This window comes from Myripristis murdjan, chromosome 24 (assembly GCF_902150065.1).
Source record: "Myripristis murdjan chromosome 24, fMyrMur1.1, whole genome shotgun sequence".
Taxonomy (NCBI): domain Eukaryota; kingdom Metazoa; phylum Chordata; class Actinopteri; order Holocentriformes; family Holocentridae; genus Myripristis; species Myripristis murdjan.
The window spans coordinates 18,083,003-18,105,761 of record NC_044003.1 but is presented as its reverse complement, the minus strand read 5'-3'; the positions used below and the strand labels follow the sequence as shown (position 1 = coordinate 18,105,761).

Below are 22,759 nucleotides of genomic sequence, written 5' to 3'. Positions count from 1 at the left end.
TTTTAAGCAGTAGCATTGATACAACACTGAATAGTTGCAATATAACATTGAAAAGTTGTAATTTGTAATTTTCTGACTTGCAATTTTAGTTAAATTGCTACTTTATACTTTGTTACCTCAAACATGGGAACTCCTGAAGGTCAGGGCATTCTCTTACAGGCTACTTGTCTGCGTGTTAGCGATGAATTCACAGCACACAGCTATGAACAGTGCTGTTGTAGCACTCTTCTGATGCCATAAACCTGACTTTATTTTTAAGGAAAGCTATAGCTTTTTCACATTTCAACCCTCTAATTTTAGTGATTCTTATATTACAGAGATATTGATTGTTGTCAGCTATGCAAATACTGATTCTGATGCTGAAGAACACACTTGCAGTCAAAGCTAAACTGACTCTAAATAAAGTGCCTCCATGTAATGGTGCAAGACTGATCACAAGTGAAATTTAACTCTAAATTGCTGATACTCAGTGACTGTAAATAGTGAGAAGGAGCTCTGGTTGAAGCGAAGTCAGCAGAGTTGTGTGGTTTTTGTTATAATAATGAAAAAATTGAGAATTTTAGTTTGAATTTCTCCATAACCAGCTGAAAAAAAACTCTCTCCCTTAACATTCTGTCAGCAGTGAGCATCAATAAATCAATCAATAGGTGTAGTTTTGTATCTCTGTGTACACTAGCTGAACATTTGCCTCATAACATATTCTTTCTTTCTATTACTGTATTTCAGACCTGCAGGATCAGATCCAGAGAGCCGTCATGCTGGAGCAGGAGCGGAGGAGGGCTGAAGATGAGGCAGCCCGTCTGGAATCAGAGCGCCAGGCTGCCCTTGTGGCCAAAGAGGAGCTGGCCCGCCAGGCTGAGGACCAGATAAAGAACCAGGAGCAGCTGGTCAGTACAGCTCCTCATATACTGCCACAGGCTGATAAGCAAGAGAAACTTGCTCCTGAAACCCAGGAAGGGAAACAAGCTTTTTAGTCCATCATTTGTCATGTTCGGTATATTCTACCATTTTTGTGTTAATGCTTTACCTGCCGAAATGCCCGCTAGACAAGAAAAAAGATATGAGGTGCAAGGGTTAGAGATCTGCTTAATAGATCTCAAAAGTTGCTGCACACTCATACACATACACAGACACAGACTTACTTATTCTATCAGTTAGTGTTTGTGTTCTCTTCACATTACCAAGTGGTCACTGTGCACCTGTCTACACAGGTCATGCGACAGCAACCTGATGGCCTTCAGCTGTGTAACTGAGCAGTCTTTAACAGTGCAATATGCAAACTTGCCAAGGGTCGATTGAAGTGAGGACCAGTTGGACTCAACTGAGAAAAAACATGGAACAAGTATAATAATAAGTAATGATGGTTTTGTCTTGATATCGTTATCAGCCTGAGTCACTAATTCGGTGTTTTCAGTCTAAATGGTCCTCACTTCAGTCTGCCATCAACAGTTTTACATAGAGCACTGTTAAATCCCAGAGTAACTCAGATGATTGCTTTGTTGATGATTGCTTTGTTGAGTTTACAAATGAATCTTCATGGGAGCTATGAGTGTCCAGCAACCTTTTTCCCAATAATTCTCCACTCAGCAAGGGCCTTGTTTTCATAAGTTAAATGAACCCTTTATGTTTCAAGTGTTCAGTGTGTCCAGCTGCTGTGTTGGCCGGGTCTGGCCCAGGCTTGCTGTAGTGTTGACTGTTGAGCCCGTACCAGACAAAACCAATATGTAACGTCCAGATGGACTACACCCCACTACTTCAGACTGACCCCCCAACCCCAGTCCAGTCTGCTGCAGACCACACACAGGGTTTAGTGTGGACCCAGTGTAGGTGGAGCTCCCTCCTTCACTTTTAACAGCCCTGGCAGTAAAGCTGGCTGGAGTGGCTCTTAGTCTACATTCAGTCAAACACCACCACTGTTGTAAAGGACAGACAGACACCCGCTGCAACACCCTTTGTGCTTAGAACCTATTAAGATGCATGAGTAATGGATTCAGTCACCATGCAGCTTCCCCTGGCAGTCAGTGAAAACACGTAAGGGAGTTGTTTTTTAAATGTGTGAACAATGTATGAAGTACAGTTGACCCCTACCAAAAATTTTCCAAAGCAGGTAACTTTAAAACAGTGCCACATGCATCAGCTGTGTTAAATATTTTTCTCTGAGCAAACCGTTTGCCAGACGAACACCTTTCTCAGAACAATTTTATGGCCAAATGTTGCAAGCTGTGCTGAGCTCTGGTGCACAGCTCTGTGAGAGTGTGTGTGTGCAGTCTTTACGGCTCACAGTGCACACACACTGTGGACAACAAAAGCAGGTGCACCATTTAATGCTGTGCCGCTGGTTCGTTTAGTCTGCTGAAAGACAAGCTGTTCTCGTTGTGGTGGTCAGAAAGAATGCACCACTTTTGCTTGCAGGCTATTCAGAGATGTAATTGTTAACATTTCCAGCAGCGGCTCCTTTTTCTGTTGCTATTCTTGACAGTAATCAGAGCCCAGCATTGTTTTAGGTCTGAAAACTTGAAGTTAAAAATAATTTCAATGTAGAGCACCATATTTAAAACAGGTTTTCAATTAAGCCACGCGAGTCTATGGTTTATAGAGGTTTTACAACAGCTTAGAGGACTAATTAAATTCCTCTTGGCTATTAAAAAGCACTATACATAACAGTGGAAATTGTTTTTAAAAGGGTGGAAACATACCATTGCAATTTTCTGTAAATGCAGATGTTCATGAAAATTTTCACTGTCTAATTCTCTGTAACAATAATAATATTATTATCAATCATAATAATAATATAAATTTTGACACACAAACTTGCCCTTGAAAGATTATTTAAGGTTGCATAAAGTTCATAAATATTCTCAAGCTTCTTGTCTCTGGATGAAAATAATATGCTTGACTAAGTTATTCCAAAAAATAAATAAATAAATAATAATAGGGTGTTTCTTAGGTGGATTCCGTAAATTCTCATGTGCAGAAGAGTCACAGTGCTGGATGTTGATCTCCAGACAATTCAGGTGTAACAAACCTGCAGGAGGAAGCATTCCCGTGGTTGTGCCAATAACAATACAGCAAACCTGCCAAATTAGGCAGCTATTAGGGCTGTTGTTCTGGGAGGAGTGCCAGTCGAGACTCTACCTGCTTGTCATGTACTCATTCACATTTTCTGGAAACACCTTTAAAAATTAACTTAATGTAGCCTTATTGCTTAAACAAATAGAAAACTTTCACTGTGGAAACCCCTGATCAGTTGTCTTTAATCTTAAATAAGTTTTCATTCCTTTTTTTTTTTTATTAGGCTGCAGAGCTTGCAGAGCACACAGCCAAGATTTCCCTGCTGGAGGAGGCCAAGAGACGCAAGGAGGAGGAGGCCGAGACATGGCAGCACAGGGTGAGACTCTGAACCATCCAAGCTGGAATTGATTCTGCCTTATAAATTTATGCATGTGTTTTCAGAGACTTAATACTGCAATCTATTACACTACAGTGCAAAAAGTGCAAATGTAAACCTTTGCCAGATGTGTAATCTATGCAGAAGTCATGCTTGGTGGTAACATAATGCAAATGTTTTAATGGAAAGCTCAGAGTTACATCCAGTAAATAATAATGTAAATAAAGATAGTTGTGTGGCAAATGTGTTTTAAGAAATGGTAGCACATCTTAACATGTATAACCTTTGACAGGGAGGGATTCAGTGATGTAGTGTTGGTGAACATGTTCCAGTTTCTTGATTCTCTGTGCATAGCGGGCGTGGGCATAATAAGCATGTTGGGAGAGATTTATTTAACTTGTTTGGGCAGGTGACAACAATGATTGGGTGGCACCAACTAACTACACTAAATAAAGTCTCAATCACGGTCAGGTTCATGTTTATTTAGATCCTCTTCAATCTGAACCAACTACAGGAAACATTTCCAAATACGAAGGTTTATAGTTTTAAGGAGACGGTCCCAACATGAGAAAGTCAATAATTAGTTTAAATTTTATTTGAAGTTACAGGGACTGGAGTCAGGTTTATTTTGATTACCATGATGCTGACAAAACCTAACCTCACACGATGGCAGGTTACCAAAACAATAAATGAGACGCTTGTGAGTCCATGTGACCTTTGTTTGCACGCCCTAGTTTGCTTGTAATTGGACAGCATGAAATTAAATGAACCAAGTAAAAGAATTTTTCGGCTATGGTTTGTATCAGTGAAAACAAACAGCATTTGAGATCTCACCCGTCTGCCTCTGCTGCTGTTTCTCTCCTCGTCTGACCAGGCCAGGGAGGCCCAGGACGACCTGCTAAAGACCAAGGAGGAGCTGCACCTGGTGATGACGGCGCCCCCGCCACCTCCGCCTCCCCCCATGTACGACCACGTGGACGACAACAGCGACAGCGAGGAGAACACCAGCACACACAGCGCCGACTTGCAGAATGAAGGCATCAACGACCACCGCAACGAGGAGGATCGTGTGACCGAGGCCGAGAAGAACGAGCGTGTCCAGAAACAGCTGATGGTGAGGACAGCACCTCGCCACGCCATGCAGCGTTACACCATCACACAGCCACTCATTCATAAAAACACTATAAATTCACATGGATCAGTTATGATCAATAGCTGTATTCAGGCCATAATGTGCTAAGAAAATTGTATCGATCTAAATCTGTAGACTTCCAAAAAAAATTCTACCATGATTTTGATTTTTTTTCTTTTAAATAATAGCACATTTTTCTCCCCCTTCAGTTCCAATGCAGTTTCCCTTGAGGAATTTCAATAAGTGGCATCATGTGACACTTCTCTTTTAAACTTGATTGGTACAAGGAATTTTTGAAACATTTGTACAGTTTCACCTTATTGACACATGTGAAAAAAATCTCCAAATAGAATGGGGTAAAGTTGTCAGATTCCAGTGCACTTTCTGTTTGTTTGAACATGTTTTTTTTTTAACCTAAGTTACCTTATCTGGAAGTAAAAGCAGGTGGCTGCTCGTTTTAAGATAATGTCATTTCATGCAGGACAAACATTTATCTTTGTTGTTGTATTTTAATGTTAATTTGTTAGGGACATATGCATATATGCTGAACATTTCAAAAATAATCTGATGCCTTGTATCAACATGTTAAGCTTAAGCAAATTGGTTGACTTGTATTTGCCTCAAGTGAAAATCTCATTTGTTTACTATTAATGGTGCTGTTAGTTTGTTAGAGGCCACATCTCACACCTGCCCCTCCTCCTCTGCCCTCAGGCCCTGAGCAGCGAGCTGGCCCAGGCACGTGACGAAAGCAAGAAGACCCAGAATGACGTGCTTCACTCGGAGAACGTGCGGGCTGGCCGAGATAAGTACAGGACCCTGCGACAGATCAGGCAGGGCAACACCAAGCAGAGGATCGACGAGTTTGAGGCCTTATAAGACGCCTCCGGGCCGGGCAGCTCTCAGCCACTTACCCTTTCTGAATGGTCACCACCTCTCACTACTAACCCCTCGACTAACACACACAAACACTTGGTGTTACAAAGCACAGCACACACACAACACATCACAGTGCATACATAACACGTATCCTTTTCAGATTTATACCAAACTGGAGCAGTATCAGCACGGTGACAGGTGTGCATCACCACTTACAAAGAGGCAAACTCCTGTTACAAGTTTGTCCGGCAGTATGCAGGGCTTAGCAAATCCTTTAACAAAAAACTTAGTGCCAAAACCTTCTTTCTTAGTGTTTCAAATCTTATTTGTGTATTTGATTGTGTGTAATTTGATCGGTTCAGACCAAATCATTGTTTATAACCAGAGGTGTGATAAGTAGTGGGAAAGCCAAATTTTATCCTTATTATAATTATTATTATTATTATTATTCCACAATGTGCACATAGCAGATGTAATCGAAAGCCTCGCTTCTTTTTGATGTCTATCATTTGTTGTGAAAGGTGAAAAAGGACAATGTTTGTGTTGTTTCGCAGGGACCACTCAGAAAGGGGAAACAGTATAAGCATAAAATTGTATTTTGTTTGTTTTTGTTTTCCATTATATTTGAACACTTCCATTTATGTTTAATATTGCTATACAGTAGCTTAAAATCATGCTTAGTTTGATATTTATACTGTATATGGGACATTAAAAAGGGTATTTCATCTTGGTTTGTATATTTTTGCTATTTTGCTATCTACTAATGATAATGAGAACATTTAATATGTTTCAAAGGTTCTATATATTGACCACAATAATAGCAGTCTTATGTTCCATAAGTTTTCCTTTAGATCACTAAATTAAAGAGATTTAATTGTAAATTATTATTTTTTACTTTAGGAAATATCCAGCTGCATGCCACCAAAATCGGTTAAGGAGATCTCTAGCTAGGTACTTTTGATTTTTTTGCCGTGCAGTTCACAGAATGCTGAGGAATGTTTTTATCTTCACAATTTCAGAGCACTGTGTTGACGGGGACACGTAGGTTACTGTGTTTTATTTCTGTCTATGTTCCTTATCATGTCGCTGTCAAGCGAGAGTCGAGTATGTGTTGTGAGGTTTTTATCCTCCCAAGTGGCCTTCTTTTCCTTGGTGTCCCTCTGCAGTTTCTGGACGTTCCAGTCCAGACACTCGGTCTTAACTTTCTGGCCAAGATGCAAAGTCAAAAAATGCTCTGTTTTGAAAAATCATTCACAATTTTGATTGTGTTTTTTTTCATTTAAGTTAAGTGTTATGCTGATACTTAAAGTGAGGATTGAGGTGAAAATTCTGAAGACTTGGTTTTGCAGCCTGGCCACCAGTGACCAATCCAGGCAGTGTAACACCAGCACATCTCACTCTCCTCTCTCTGGACGTGGACTAGAGTAGCATTTTACTGACACTGTAATGGAGACACACAGCTCTGCTGGCCTTTGTATTTGAACAGGATTTTATAATGAGGTGTTCAACATATTGGCAATAAAAATCTCCTATGATTACAGACTGGTGTGTTTTTATTTTTTATTTGATGTTTGCTGCAGATGTGCGTACATATATCACAATCAGAAAGTGACACAGTTTGATAGATAAATACATTGATTATTTCTTACAAACATAGTTGGGCATAGTAAATCATATAAATACAATCAGAACATACAGTATGCCAACTATTTAAATAAATAATGTATAGCTGATAATAATTACAACATAAGTACTGACAGAAAGTGAGAGGGGGTGTGGTTGTCAGTGCAAACAGCTTATTAAAGTGCTGAGTCTGTTTTTGGGGAAAGAGGTCAAACGTCCAGGCCTCCTCTGTTGAATTCAGTGCCGTCATATTCTCCCACTGTTGACGTTGGCAAGAATGGGCAAGCTGAAGTCATGCCACTTGTTGGGCATCTGCAACACCGGTTGCCATAGTGACCCTGGGGAATCGGGGGTTAACAGAGAATGCCAGATCAGTGACATCACCATGCCTTCCTCACAAGCTTTTTTTTCTTTTTCATAATGCAGTGAAACCAGAAACTGAGCATATCCTTCACACGCTGCTTAGGCAGAGACAAGAAAGGCTTTATTGTACAGAGGGAATTGCTGAAGAGTCCGCCCTGGATACCTCACTCTTAAATAAGTCAAAACCACTTCCTGTGATGGGCGTGGCTCTAAATCTCATCTGTGAAATATGACCCCCCCCCATTTTCTCCACTTATTTCATTTGCATGGATTTCTAGCTTCCTGGCACATCTGAGAGAGCCCCAAAAATTGAATTTGAAGGTTGCCTTGAATCTAACCGAGTTACCCCGATTCTCACTCTGGACACAATCTCTGGGTTTGGAAAAGGAAGTCGCCTCTCTTACCCAGGTCCATTCGAGCTGCTCCCAGGGGCCTGTCTGTGGGGCTGGAGGAGGTTTGGCCCCACACGTCCAGGGTGAGACAGCTGTCCTGGAGCTCAGAGGCTGAAACTCTGTCAAACAGCAGCTGCTCGGAGCCCGGTCTCCCCTGCTGGATGGACATCATCTGGACGAGCTCTCTGCCTCTCCTCAGAGTCAGACATCTAAAACACAACACACACAAATAGCAACAGCACGCCCTTACACTCAAAATACGTTCTCAAATACACACCAGAACACACATAACACACCTTGCAGACCCGCTGACACTGAAATGCACAGACACACGCAGTCACAATGATGTATATTTACCCTTTGACGTAGGTGCTCTGACTAGTGTTTGCTTTAATGGGAAGGTGTTTGGCACTTTTGATAAGGACAGTTAGTTGATCATTGCCATGTGGCCCGGTGCTAACCCCTGCAAGGAGCAAGACAACAAGATGGTCACAGCTCGATCCAAAAGAGAAGCTCCACTGACCCCTAGTGCTGGACTGAGTGCACAGTAATTACTTCAGTCATAAACCTCATAAACACAATGGAATAACATCAGTTATGTTAATGACATTGGAAAATGTAATAGTAGTAGTAGTGGAATATATATATATATATATATATATATATATATATATATATATATAAATTATGTAACTATAAGTGGTGTCAGTGGTGTACAATATCTTAGCAGTAATAAGTGCTCAAACGTCAGGGGAAAAGCAGCTCCAGTTCTCTGTGACTTTCATGTTTTAGCTTCTCATGAAGGATCAGATGCTCCTCTATGAGCTCTGGTCTTGTTTTTCTTAGTTTCTGAACATTGACACCCTGAAAATACTTTTTTTTTTTTTTTTTTTTCACTGAAGAACAGTTGTAAGTGAGTGGTGTAATTATACACAGAAGTGAAGCTGGTGTAACTCACCATCAGTTTGAGAGACATAGGAAGTCCGGCGCTTGGTGCTGAACTTGACTTTGACCAGCATTTCTCCTCTGCCCTGTTCTGCTGCCTCTTCTGGACTCTCAGGCCGCTGGGGAAATAAGTAACAGGAGCGAAAGCTGAAAAACAGCTTGTAAACAAAACATTCCCCCTGACAACAAGACTTCAAATTCTTGTCCACACATTTGTGATCAAAGCTTGTGATGTGAACCTTCCTGGGTCCTTGGTTTTACCTTGGGACACAGCAGGTACCAGTTGAAGCCCTGCGAGGCCTTGTCCTCAAACCTCCAGTCTTCCAGTGGGATGAGCGCCTCTCCGAGAAACACCTTCCTTTTCAGGGTGCCCGAGTGCCACACAGAGGCCTGCAGCGTCCTCCCATGCAGCAGAGGGCGCTCTATGTGGTACTGTGAAATCCAACAGAGATTCCAATGAAACTGGAATACATACAGTTTTTGAAACAATTACTGACAAATTAAGCTTTTCCTTTTACCTTTAAAACTTCATTATAGACAGGATCAGTTGTATTTCTCTTGACCGTCGTCTTCAGTTTAGTGCTTTGAGTCTTTTCCGGCAACAGGTAGATCTTGACATATCTGCAAATAAAAAGGGCACATGCATATTGCTGGGGTTTTGACAAGCGAGTGATGAAATGTCGTTACATATAGTGTGGGTATTGCATTGAGACACTCACGGGTGACACTTCCTCCTCTTGGCATCTCCGTAGGTGAGGTTTCTGCAGCCGCTGACTGTGATGTGCAGACAGGAGGTGTCGGTGTTGTAGGTCAAGGCCAGCTCCAACTCTCCTGTTACACTGCTGCTCTCAAAGAGGCCGCACTCTGTGCTGATGCTGCTGCAGCTGCCCTGAGGGAGCAAACCACAAAGTGTAACCTCCCATTTTTAAGGCTAGAGAGGCACGTCACGGATAATGATCATTTTTCAATCCCCTTTCTAGGAGCATTGTAATGTAAGCCTAAATTTCCAGGTCACTCACTCGTGAGTGAATGACTGTGCTAGTTAAAAGAAACAAGAGCTAGGGAGAAAATTAGTGGCTGTGCATGTGACATGAGATCATGAGAAATTATCTTCTCACTATCATTTGATATTAGAGGTCACAGGATGCCGCTTGCAGCATTTTTAACATCACTTTTATCTGTCTCTATCAGCTTCTACTCACCCTCTTTCCTCCAGAGTACTCTGAACAGATGGAGGCTTCCTCTTCCGCCCCTGTGGACGAGCCCTCCTGGTCGCTGTAATTGCTTCTCTTGAACAGGTTGGGCAGACTGGGGCCTTTGGTGAGCTGAGAACACACAGTTGGGATGAAGATCAAACTTAAAGGGGCAACAAGTAGTTTTTTTTAAAAAAAATCTTATAAAGGGGACCTATTGTGATCATTTTCAGCTCTATATTGTAGTTTATTTGGCCTTGTGAAGCAATCACAAAATAACGTTTTATTTTTCTGATTCACTGCTTTGTTCTCACTCCCTCCCTTCATTCACTCTTTACCTTGCTCGACCACCACTGCTCTCTCTCTCTCTTTCTCTTTCTCTTTCTCATTACAGCACTCAACACAAGCTGGAGCAGATGACGATATAAAGAAATCTGTTTTAAGCCAATGTCAGCTTGTAGCCAAAGTAGCAAAAAAAAAAAAAAAAAAGAAAAAGAAAAAAATCGGTAACTTAGTATTCAGAGCAGTCTGAAGCTGCTTTAACATATTTACCTCATTATTTGAAACTTTGGTCACATTTATTATTTATTATAAAATTTTATGTATGACAGAAAAGAAAGAAAAGTGTAACAGGCCCCCTTTAAACTATTTATTTGTTTATTTATTTATTTTACCAGAGCTCAAAATGATCATACTGTATCTGTGGGGAGTTGATAGGGATGGTGAGCTATGCTGAAGAATTAACCAGAAACACTGTGACTGTAAAAGGAAATCATGCACACCATCCGTTTAGAATGAGAAGAGCTGAAACGCTAAGACGGCAGCACGTCAACATCACCTTAAGACATTATCAGCCAACCACACTTTTTGTGTAACCGCACAACTTTGATCATATTCATGAGAGATCATGCAAGTATGAGGCAAAAGATTGACATCAACAGCATTGAACCCAGACAACCTGTAGGCCTGCTCGACACTGTAGAATTGATACAGGTAAAAATCTGATGTATGCATTTTTAAATGGATCTCTATAACTTGACTTGTGCTGGCCATGACTCCTTACAGTTCATATGGCAATGACAGTAGCTGCCACCAAGCAGAATACGGCAATCCCTGCTGTTTTTTTTTTTTTTTTTTTTTGAGTATGTGCATGTCCTTAATGTCCTTTGAAGCAAATAGTAATGATTCCATGATGTTTACAGTTTAAATATGGAGAGAAAACACAATACATATATGTCAGTCACCAGGGGTAGTTCCAAGATGGCGCATGGTTTCCTTTTATAATCAAAGTGTCTCTGACTTCACTGATTTCCTCACTGCAGAGGTTTCTGGCTTTCAAACATGTTTTCTGCTTTGGAACAAAAGCCATGAGGAGCACAGGACTGTCAATATTGTTTTAATTCCTGCTGGTTGCCGTGAAGTCACAGATCACTTAAGGCACCTTTAACAGCACGTCTTCCTCCACCTCATCCCTGCATAACCTCATGCTGGACGGCGGTACTTTGAGTGATTCATAATAACAAAGCCGTATTGTTACCATATGACCGTATCGTGCACTGTAATGCTTTAACTCTTCACCAGATGTTTCTGTTGGATCTCTGCCACAAACTGCTCACTCACTTGTCTGTGTTGTGGAAATTTGACTCATACTGTTTATGTCAGTTAGTGAAGGCTTTGCCAGCTTTGTCAGTGTTTTTGCAGTTCATATTGGTGGCCAGTGGAGGTCGACAGAACTCATAGATTACTTAATTCTTGGGGAAATTTAGGGGGAAGACAGGTGGCTATGAGTCAGCAAGGTTTGTCAGCCGCAGTAGTAACACTTTAATGCTGGCTTTTGTTTTTGTATCTCATGTTGAATTCGTTTTTCCTTCATTTGGTGACTCAAGAGTTGGGTGGCTCGGATATGTGCTGGAAGATTCACTTACATTGGTAGATGTGCTGATGTCTGTGTCTGACAGGCTCTTCTGGCCTCTGTATCCTGACTCGTCCACTCTCAGCAGCATGTGGTCTGCTCGCACATCGTTCTGAGACATGGACATCTCTGCATGAAAAAAAAAAGAGAGAGAGAGATGTCGGTCACTTTCTGGTGAAGAAAAATCCCCACAAGAGGACATTTTCAAAAAGATTGAGAACAGCCTCATTTCTGAAATCACACAGCGGTTTTGAACAGGTTTCACAAGCCCCAGAGCTGAGATTTATTTAGAAAGACCCAAATGAAACCTTCAGTTAAAGACTTGTGCCATTCACAATGGAAAAAATGGAATAATACACATTCAACTTGGAGGAAAAAAATCATTGCCAGAGCAAATGTTCAGGTAGCCAAATTGCCGTTGTTTAGTAAATCAGTTTTAAGCTGAGTGTGTTAATATTTGTACTGTCTCTACAAAGGAAACGGTAGATGAGGTACGTCAAATGTCTGTGGTGAAAATTTTCCATTGCGGTTATTGTTGCGCAAAAGTGCAACGTCTCAGAAGTACAAGCAGATGCAACTGTGATAAACTCCACCAGAAATGTGTGTGTGTGTGTGTGTGTGAGAGAGAATGTTAAGCCATCTGATTTTAATCATGCAAACTGTGACCAAAATGCACTTGTCAATCCACTTTAATTTATATCAGGAGTTTCCTGATGAGTAATTTTACCAGGTAATTTACTCATTAATTGACCATGTTTCATAAAGATACATCAACCCAGACTTACTTTTAATGTGGCTGGTGAAGGAAACCATTAGGTCCTCCATTGATTTGGTAAAAGGTTTTGAGTTTTTTAAAGTCTGCAAATGAAACCACAGCTTTATTGGCATGTAATATTCGTTGTTACTTTGAAATAATGGTGCAAATGATGGCTTAATAATGCTGTAAGATTGGCGCTACTTTACCAAAGATCTGTTCCATACTGAATCGTCAAAATGCGGTGGAGGAGTAGGTGGCACAATTGATATATAACTGTGAAAAGTACAGGGATAAAAAAAACAAACATTACTTAGTCTTTTATTTTGAATAATTTCATCTGATGGATGAAGTCTTGCACAAACATTCAAAAGCCAACACTCAAAGCAACACGATGAAAGAATGTGTCATACCTCAGTACATCGCAGGACTTCAATAATTTCTCTCCAACAGTCTCATGTCTCTCTGCAAAGCAGAAAAATAATATGAACGCCACTTCAAACATGTTACTCCTGGTCTGTGTGTTTGCAAACAAATCTGGTTTAAACCTGCAGCATGACAAGTGGACATAATTGAACATCAACAAGTTCAATTACCAATCTGACACATAACTAATGTTAACAAATCATAAATGAGTTAAAATTGCTCCCAACGTTGAGTGTTAAAATGGACTGATTCAATCCCATAATGATCTCCATCCGAATCAGGATTCAGATCTACAATACATGAATAAACCTGCTTCACCACACTGTCAGATGGTAACAGTATGTTATTCAGTTCAAAACAACATATTTTAGAAACAGCTGAAAACTCTTTGCTGTAATTATGCGTTATTTATCAATCAGTGTGGAATGAGCAAGAATGCACAGACCACTTGTCCATGCTTGATGGCTGAATATTGTAAACAAACCTGTTGTGACTGGAAATCTCTTTGCCCTCTCCTCCAAGAACCATTCACCAGACCTGATTTTGACTTCCCTGTGAGATGGACAAAACAAGAAAGAGATTATAAAAAAAATAACTATTGACAGCAAGGGGAATAATGATTGCTTTTGTGCATGAGAAGATTTTGTGTGATGGGACAGAACAGATCTCATTTACTGTCCTTGTGGTTGAAACATCACCACCTCGACAGGAGTGAAATATGTCAGCTGTTTCTGTCTCGTGGTTGGTGGTGACCCTCAGTTCTCTAACCTGTAGGCGTGGCAGACGGTGCACTTCCAGTCCGCTGCTCCCACGCCCACGCGGCACTTGCTGCAGATCCGGTGGCTGCAGCCTCGGCACACAGCGCCCGAGTTCCAGAACTTTCCCAGGGGCCTCTGGCAGCGGGCGCAGGTCCGCTCCCCGTACTGCCTGGCAAAGCTCTTGGCACCTTTCCTACGGAGCTCCTGGAGCTCATGTTTCATCCTCCTGGGATCAGGGAGGATGGAGAGGAATCAATGGAGACTTTTATGAACTGCCACTGTGCAAGATCTTTTCAAAAAAAAAATAAATAAATAAATAAATAACAGAGGCTACTGTATCTTAAATTAAACACACTTTGTTGAACAGATCCAAGTTGTCTGTCAGTGTCAACCTCATGCAGCATCATCAGCAGGGATGTGATGAAGGTTAACCCACTGAAACTCAGTTTAACCACCTGGTCACCCTGCTGCCGTCAGGCAAAAGATACAGACGTATTTGCTGCCGTACCACCAGACTACAGAGCAGCTTCTTCCCACAGGCTGTGAGACTACTAAATGCACCATCTGCACTCCTCCATGTTTAATAATTTTATTTTCTATACAATCAATTAATCAATCAAGAGGGAACCACATTTTAATTTCATTATTCAACCTGTTGTATAATGACCAATAAACTTCATTTATCCTTGTATCCTTGTATCCTTGTATCTTTTTCAGGCTGACATAGAGCTGTGTGATGTGAAATTCATATTATGCATTATAGTAAAGAGTATCAAACCAATGTAATTCTTTCTCCTGAAAAATAAAATGATTTATTCTTTTTCACATTATAATGATCACTGACTAAAGTATTCTGTTACATCCCCATAACATCAAGTCTTTTTTAAGATGAATTTATGATTCAAAGTGTCTCATATTGATTCAGGACAAAGTCATGAGTCCAGTGATGGATTCTGTTTATGTATTCGATGCTTCAAAGTAATTAGTGAATCGGTATACCCCAGTCACTGAGTAAAGATCATAATTAAGCCTCCTTTTGAGTTCACTCTCATATTCGGAAACAATGCCGAGATATCAATGAGGTATAAAACGATTTTCCCACAGTGTATACTTATGAAAGTGGTCATAAATTGCTTACCTGATCCTCTCCTCCTCAATGGTGCGTAGAAGTTTGTCCCTCTGCAGAACCTCCAGGACTGTTTCTCTCTCCAGAGCTTGAAGCAAATTCAAATCCATCTCCAAGCAGCCGTCTCTGATCATCTCTCCGTCTCACTGCTCTTCTTCTTTCTGTTTCACTGCCTCTCTGTTCACTGTCTCTCCCCTCTTGATCCCTCCCCTGTTGCGTTTTACTGGACACAGGATGCTTTTTCACAGGCTCCAGATGTCCTGCTCTGTCTCTCTGAGGCTGTGGAGTCAAGTGAAAAGGTTTAAAGGTTATCCTGCTCGGTGGTAGATGCCCCCTGTCCTCACCACGATTGCCACAGAGCCACAACCACGTCACGGCCAGATATAGATCGTTCTATCAGCGTTTCCGCTTGGATGACTAAAACCACACCTCTCACACTTAGCTGTCAATCCTACATGTTGTGATGTTGGAGGAATATGGGAGAACATCCTGTTTCCAGTGACAGCAAGTCAAACTCAATGAAGACTTAGAGCCTGGATGTAAAATCTGGTGACCTTTGGAACAAATATGCACTATTACATTGAGACGATTTGGCCATTCTTCTGGGCAGATAATCATGATTTGTGCCTGCAGCATGGTCTGCGCTTGCCCTCCGCCCCCCCCTCTGGCTCCTCACGTTGTGCGTGACTTCATCATCCTGTCCTACGTCAACGTGACAAGGTTTTTCTTCAGAACTCACAACCCACATGTGTGTCCGGAGGCTGCGCCGGGGCAGTGATGCTTCACTGATGATGGCAGGGCGGCCAAACAAACCAAATGCTAAACCTTGCATTATTGATGCCTCATGTGTGTCTCTCTTCTGCCTGTTCTATTTTTTCTCCTTCCTGTCTGGTCTGCTGCACTTGCAGAGCTCTATTCTAAAAAGTATTAAATACCCATTTTGTAAAGATGAGTCATTACCCGAGCAGTAGAATTTTATCATCTATCTTTGAAATATAGAGCAATATAGAGGATAATTTTGTAAAATGCATCAAATACAGACTTAAATTGTGAAAAAGCCTTTAAAGAGTGCCACAAACTGCCTTAATTTTATGGTCACACTTATAAGAGCATGTCTCTTTTTTCAAATCCTTGATATCTCAGTTTGGAGTGAAACCCCTGATTTTTACTTGACAGTGTGGGCAAATAAACCATAGAGAGTGAAGGGAACAGGCCTTGTGAATGGCTGGACATCAGCCTGTGTTGGAAGATAAAACCCAGACCTTGTTATTATCCAGAGCTGCCTGGAGGCCAGTGACAACAATTGGTGTCAGCTGTAATTAGGCCCAATGGCTCACAGAGGCAACAGCTACAGAAAATACTACTCTGAGACATTTTGTCCACTTACACTGCAAGCAAGTCATTTAGTCTCATTCAATGTTAAAATCCTCTGAAATCAAGTGAAAAAAAAAAAAAAAAAACTTCCAGTGGGATGATGGATATTTCTACTTGCTTCCAATGCCATTTCACTTGTTTCAAGAACTTTTCTGGGAAGAAATGAGTTGAAACCAAGCACAAGAAAGGAGATCAGCCCACTAGTATCAAAAAAATGACACTTGGTCTGGAAGCAAGTGGGATTACCTCTTCAAACTGACAGATTTTTACCTTGCTTTAAGTATATGAAGACTTTAACTCTTAATTTGAGACTAAAAGATTTGTTAAGATGGAGGGGTTTTTTTGCAGTGTGCATGCTCGGTACATGGAGCCGGTCTTCATGTGTCTCTGTGGAGGAGATGTGGTTGATGTTCCTCTGCAATATTCATGTGTCTTGGTTTGCAGAAGTGTCAACTCTGTATAACACTGCCTGCACTCGGTTTGAGCTTTTACAGGTTTTCTCAGTTGCTAAAACACTAAACTCCATTCTCTGAACCAAATTCTCAGTGGCCTCAACTCATTTTTCCAATCAAACACTCTTTTGGCCAAACCTTAAACACTGTTCATGTACTTGGACACAATTTGCAAAACTCATCCACTCTTTTTTGCTAAACCTTAAACACATTCTCAGTCACTAAACACATTTCACACTGTCACACACTTGTGTTGCAAAACTGTAAACACTGACAGCTAAATGTGAACACAACTCTAACACAGCTGTCACCTTTTACACACAACACACATCATTCTAATGATGTGATCACACCAACTGGGCAGGATAAAGGTCAGTTCAGAGTGCACAGGGGGCACATGTGCATCCATCTACAATGGACAGAAACACACAGAGAGGCAGAGGAGGAAGAGTACGTATGAGAGGTGGTGGACGATGAGGAAGGGGACGAGGAAGAGGCCAAGGAAGACCAAGAACTATCATTACTGGTGAAATTTGGGAAACTATTGTACACCATGTCCTTGTTCATGGGATGACAACGAGGGAAGCAGGACAAAGAGTCCAACCCAGTTTGAGTAAATATTGCCTGTGACGTGGATGAAGTCCTCTGGCTGAACCCCCAACAAAGACATGATGTTGAAGAATGAATCTCAGTGACTTTGATTGTGTAGTAATGTGCTTTTCATTTAGTTTTATTTTTTGTTATGAAAGTGCTGAACGTAGTCTAGATATTGCTTTGACTACAATATAATTTTGCTAAATGCATTTACAATAAACATTTTCTGTTAACTCCATGCCCTGGATGCTGTGTCCTAAACTATTTTATGTAGTGTCTGATATATTTTTACTTGCTGTGTGTATGATCTGAACACATTGTTTGGTTTTGAACACAGGATAAAAGGTTTTGAGGTAATAGTTTGATTTTGATAGAAAAGTCTGGGGTTTTGTGAACGTAGTTTGAGTTTTTTAATTTGTGTTTAAGGTTTTGAGAAAATGGGTGGCGGTTTCAAGAAATGCCTTTTAGCAATTGGGAAAACACTGTAAACAGTACTGGGCGGCGATCATTAGTGTGTTAAAACCACGCACACTCATTTTGTATTTGCCTCTGCTATTTAGATGGCCATAATGATTCAAATGATCCAGGGCTAGTGACAGTATGACTTAACATCCGAGAAGTGAGGGTGGGGAGCTGCTGTCAGTCCACCACAGCAGTGACAGCAAAGGCCACCTGACTGCTTATGTGGAGACCCAAATACGGAGTGTGACTGGCGTGAGAAAACATGAGTCCTCATGAGGCCCTCTGACACATTTCCCACCCAGAGAGCAGAGCTGAGCTTCCTGGAAGACCCTGCACGACAGAGCGAGCAGAGCCACTGCATACCTCTGTCAGGGGCGCCAGAGCTTAAAGCCAGACGGCACACCGCAACCAAATTCCAAATAAAAACACACCGACACACTAGCTGTCATGGTCCCGCTCACACACCACAAGCTGTGACAGAGGGACTGTGGGCTTCATTAAAATGAACGAATAGACCTGAAGCCTGACTGACACAGTAAAAGGTTCGTACACTGCAACACTGTTGGCTACAGGACCGTGTGTGTTCCCCATCAATTTCCCCCTAGTTGAAAAAAAAAAAAAGCTTGTGTGGTGCTGATATCCCCCTATTTTTGAAATTATGCAATGAGTTTTCATAGGCTAAGGGTCAGGCATTTTACAATTTAATTTGAAGATGAAAATCAGAAAAAACAGCCTATCTGGAGTTACAAAGTTTTCCTCTTGACAGCAGTGACAAGTACTACAAGCCTACAGTATGGCTGCCCCATATTTGGTCAGCTGACAGATGGCCCCCTTTGAATGCATGTGTATTTGGGCAGCACATGCACAGGTCCATATTTGCACATATCTTTGACAAGATAACATCCAGACACCTACATGACCACAACTCCAGTGACAGGAGTGTAAGTCACACATGAAAGAGAACCACCACCAAAGATAAGCTGTAGAGCAGAATGAGAAGTCGCTGAACTGTGAGGCTTGGTTAAAGTCTATACATTAATCAATATTTGCCTTTTGGCGTGACATAGACAGCTATGTTTAAAGTGTGACACAAGCGTACAGCATGTCATGACCCTCATTCTGCCAGGCATTTGCTCTGACAACCTTTGGCATGCTTCTACGCAGCACCCTGCCTTGAGACAAACTAAACACAGTTAAGTTAAACAGAGAACAGGAACTCTCACCTTTATAAATGGAATTCTTAGTTGGTTTGCTTTTAATAGTAACACTCCTTTTTAACTTTCCCCTAGTCATGACATTGAGTCAAATGCAAACAGTGTATTACAAAAGTTTTGCTCGACATACTTTGCTGCAGAATTTTAACACTGGAGCAACTGGGAGAAGACACAGTGACAATCCACCTGATAGAAACAATAACCAAATGTCCAAATCACCGACAGACATGAGAACTAGGTCAGATTAAGAGTGAAATGTTCAGAGCAGAAACCTAGAGTGCAAGCTCTTACCTCTTGGGTTGCTTCACTGTACTGAAACATGAGCCAACCTGAGGAAGTGGCAGATTTCATGCACAGAGGTAAGCATAAAAAACGGTTTCCTTCCTGCCCTCACAAACCCATGTTGCAATCTGGAGCAGTGAGAAACTGTTTGCCTCAGATTCACGTGAAAGATGCTCTTTGTTTTGGGTAACATCAGGGCACATGCTGTGCTGTTGTTGCCATCAAATCTTTGTGAAATTGGTGAGGAACAAAGGAAACGAGCCACAAAGTCAGTATAAAAGAGTCTTTATGTGAAATTGTGTATTTTTCCATAGCTGCCATTTCTGACAATTTTGAAAACTGCTGCGACACAAAAACAGTGGAAATGGTAAGGATGTGTTCAAGTGTTATCTTTTCCACAAATGATGCCATCCTTGACTGCCAGACAGTCGCTGTGGAGAGGAAAGATGAAAGACCAAAGAGTGAAGGTCACTGCTGGCTCTTTTGCTCCCAAGCGAATTTCAACCAGTACACACACACACACACACACACACACACACACACACACAGGCATACGCACACACACACACACACACACACACATACAAATGCAATAATTACATCAAAATTTTAATTCTCCTGCTCTTCCCCACATGTATTTACAAAAAAACTTTAAAAAATTTACAAAATGCTTAAAAAAAACAGCATTGACACTGTATAAACAAAATAGAAAAATATTATTCCATATTGCATGACTGCATGGAAAACATGGTTTCTTGTGATTTCCCATCGTAGACTAAAACTTTGTTATTCTTTGACCAAACTTCTCATCTTGGGTGTTCAGCTCTTTTCCAGATCACAAACATCTGGATCCGAATGTGTGGTAGGAACGCCTGACAGCAACCGGGTGAAACAAACGTTTCCAGATTGTCTGGGATTTCCCGAAATTCCCCAGCCATTGTACTACAGAAAATGTTTTGGTTTCTTTTGCATTAATTAGTGGAGCCACTCAGCAAATTGTGATGGTGTCTTTGGTACAGAGTTGTGGAGCCTCATTTATAAAAAACATTCTCTGACTTTTATTCTCAATCCCAGTGAGGAATCACCTCAGAAAGTATGATCAAAAACAAATAAAGGACAGATCTATGACATTCACACAACTGATTAAATTAATTATTTTATACTCATATATATATATAATTGCAGAAAATTGCACACAACTGGACAATGCTGGAATCGTAATGATGTGGCAAGAGACTGGCTGGAAGCATGAGCAGCTTTTTATAAATGAGGCACCTGTTAAAGCCACTAACACACTGACTACAGTATGTCACCATGGACCAAAAAAATGGCCTTTGTGCAGACCAATATGGCTTCTGTTACGAATTTAAATCTTCATTTGACCTCTGATATGTGATTTTAAACAGTGTACAGAAATGTCTTGAGGAGTAGCGTCTCCTCGACTGATATCCTGTCGTGGTAGAAACTGAGTCCCGTCAGGAGCTCGACGTCTCGGACCCGAGCGACGTGAAGCTGGAGCCAGTCCTCCACCCACGAGAAGTCCGTCCCATTCTGAGGGAGGAAGAGAGGAGGATTTTAAAAAAAAAGAAGATGAGAGGATGTGAAAAAACAACAGAAACAAGGAGGTGAGGAAAGTTGACAAGAGGCTCCTAGAGAATCATTTTAATCTGTGGTTTGTTTAAACTGCTAAGCCCTGACATCTTTTTTCCAGGTGAGAATTTGTCAATATGTTTCCACACAGGTGCTGCAGGTTGAAATGAGACAGGCGAGCGGTGTTACACTCACGGCACAGGTCTCTGTGTGGTCCGGCCGATGGGGCAGGACAAAGGAGCGGGCCTGCAGTGGACCCTCGCAGCTACCGACGCTGAAGGACGAGTTCCCACAGCTGGTCAGGATCAGAAAGAAGTGTGTCGGGATGGGAGCCTCGTTCCTGAGGGACAAAAAACGACCACAGAGCATTAAGTATTATAGTCTCAGGGTGTTATGATCATAATTATGACCTGACCCAGGATTACAGCAAAGCAGTTACCTCAAGCTGATGCAGAAACAGCTGCAGTTGTGCCAGCTTTATCTTTCATACACACGTTATCTGCTGCTTATATTCAGGTATTGCAGGCTTGTAAAACCATCACAGAGGGCTGTGCACATGCTCCATAAATACTTTAATCCCAATGAAACATTTTAAATATGCTAATGGTAGGCCTATGCCTGAATTCTAAGCCATCCTCTATATCTTAAGAAGCTGATTATTCATAAAGCGCAGACTGAAGGATGAGAAATACAAGTTTCATTATCACAACAGTGCTGTTTTACACACAGGTCTAGATATCCCTTCCTGTTTATCTCTGACCTACATTTACTGTGGAAAGTCTTTTGAAACAGGCATATCTGCAGGACAATGACTTCGACCGCACTAACAAAGCCAACTACTGTAGCTGCAAAGCAAAGCTGTGTGTGTTCAGTTTGACTTTCATTTGCAGTTCATTACAGGTGTGTGAGATAGTCACCACTGTAGCAATAACTGCTGAATAATTTCAGATTTTATTTATTAATTTATTTACATCAATATCCCATTACTTCTATATCCTAAAGAAACAGGATTTATCGTGACTTCACATTGAATCAATCACACCCTTCCTATCAAATAAAACATCTTTGCCCTTCATCTGACCTCTTTTTGGTTTACACATTTGGGTTCCCACCTCAACAAACTATTTCAACATCAAATTAAACAAGCACTGTCACTGTGACTACACAGCTTTCTTCATATACATCAACCAGAAAGTGGAGCATAAAATGATGATGATGAGGTTGGATGAAGGTTAAATTCAAGAGGCTCGCATGCATGGACCAGCTGAGAAAGTGGAAACAAAGGCATAACGCTGTTGTCTCCTACAACCTCGACAGACACTGAACACCCCCCAGATGTTCCAGAGGAGCATGTGGTACTGCTGGTGAAGGTGAGTAACTCAGCCTCCACCAACACACAGCTATCATGTGCACTCAGTCACCCTGCCTAGTCAAAAGGGCTGTAGGCCTGGAGTGTGAATGTGTGTGTGTGTGTGTGTGACTATTTGCTTACACTGTGGCTGCTTTGGGCGCATCAAACCTTCCATCATAATCTTTGTCAAATATGGGGCCGCTCATGATGTTCACTCCATTCAGCTGCTGCGAGTATTTTGGAACCAGGACTCCATGGATATGGGTCCAAACATCTGTAGTGAGGAAAAGAAGCAGCTTTTAGTATTGTTATAACATGATAAATGTAATAAAACTCATGTAACCCATGTTTAAAAAAATCTTTCAAAATCAGATGTTTCCACTTCCCTTTATGAGATTTCTGCACATTCCCTCTTTGCTGAGAACCACTTGCCAACTCGATAACAGTGTACCACCATTTGCCACCAGAGGGCAGTGTCTGCAAGCTGAGGCCTTCAACATAACCTACAGTACACAAGCTATTTGGGGGGGCGTATCTCACTAATGCACCTCG

At 41.4% G+C, this 22,759-nt stretch overlaps 3 protein-coding genes across 5 annotated transcripts in view; 1 reads left to right on the top strand and 2 right to left on the bottom strand.

The window, feature by feature from the left end:
- ezrb (ezrin b) overlaps window positions 1-6,939 on the top strand; it is a 32,983-nt gene extending 26,044 nt beyond the window's left edge. Inside the window, exons 11-14 of the mRNA XM_030046910.1 lie at window positions 727-887; window positions 3,296-3,388; window positions 4,263-4,502; window positions 5,232-6,939. Of these exons, the coding sequence (XP_029902770.1) occupies window positions 727-887; window positions 3,296-3,388; window positions 4,263-4,502; window positions 5,232-5,396 (659 nt within the window). The 3' untranslated portion in view covers window positions 5,397-6,939. The remainder of the gene's footprint in view (window positions 1-726; window positions 888-3,295; window positions 3,389-4,262; window positions 4,503-5,231) is intronic.
- Window positions 1-22,759, bottom strand: part of enpp1 (ectonucleotide pyrophosphatase/phosphodiesterase 1) — a 55,152-nt gene that overhangs the window by 4,289 nt on the left and 28,104 nt on the right. The window contains exons 23-26 of one of the 2 annotated variants that reach the window (XR_003927931.1): window positions 22,349-22,481; window positions 21,052-21,196; window positions 19,778-20,817; window positions 15,313-15,317 (exon numbers count right to left, since the gene is read on the bottom strand). Coding sequence is in view for 1 of the 2 variants with exons in the window: in XM_030046907.1 (XP_029902767.1) it covers window positions 20,665-20,817; window positions 21,052-21,196; window positions 22,349-22,481 (431 nt within the window). In the remaining variant the exon portion in view is untranslated. Of the gene's footprint in view, window positions 1-15,312; window positions 15,318-19,534; window positions 20,818-21,051; window positions 21,197-22,348; window positions 22,482-22,759 lie in introns of those variants that run through there. The other variant, XM_030046907.1, reaches the window with a different exon arrangement.
- On the bottom strand, window positions 6,969-15,173 carry sytl3 (synaptotagmin-like 3). Of its 2 annotated transcripts, none has more exons than XM_030046908.1 (15): window positions 14,901-15,173; window positions 13,773-13,988; window positions 13,489-13,556; window positions 12,992-13,043; window positions 12,788-12,854; window positions 12,610-12,682; window positions 11,838-11,953; window positions 9,922-10,044; window positions 9,439-9,608; window positions 9,238-9,340; window positions 8,981-9,151; window positions 8,733-8,838; window positions 8,132-8,237; window positions 7,787-7,983; window positions 6,969-7,357 (listed from the first exon to the last, which is right to left on the bottom strand). In XM_030046908.1, the coding sequence occupies exons 1-15, from the start codon at window positions 15,020-15,022 to the stop codon at window positions 7,266-7,268; spliced, it is 1,782 nt and encodes a 593-aa protein (XP_029902768.1). In that variant the 5' UTR covers window positions 15,023-15,173; the 3' UTR covers window positions 6,969-7,265. The 2 variants fall into 2 exon arrangements, with proteins under 2 accessions (XP_029902768.1, XP_029902769.1); XM_030046909.1 differs by having other exon boundaries at window positions 8,733-8,835.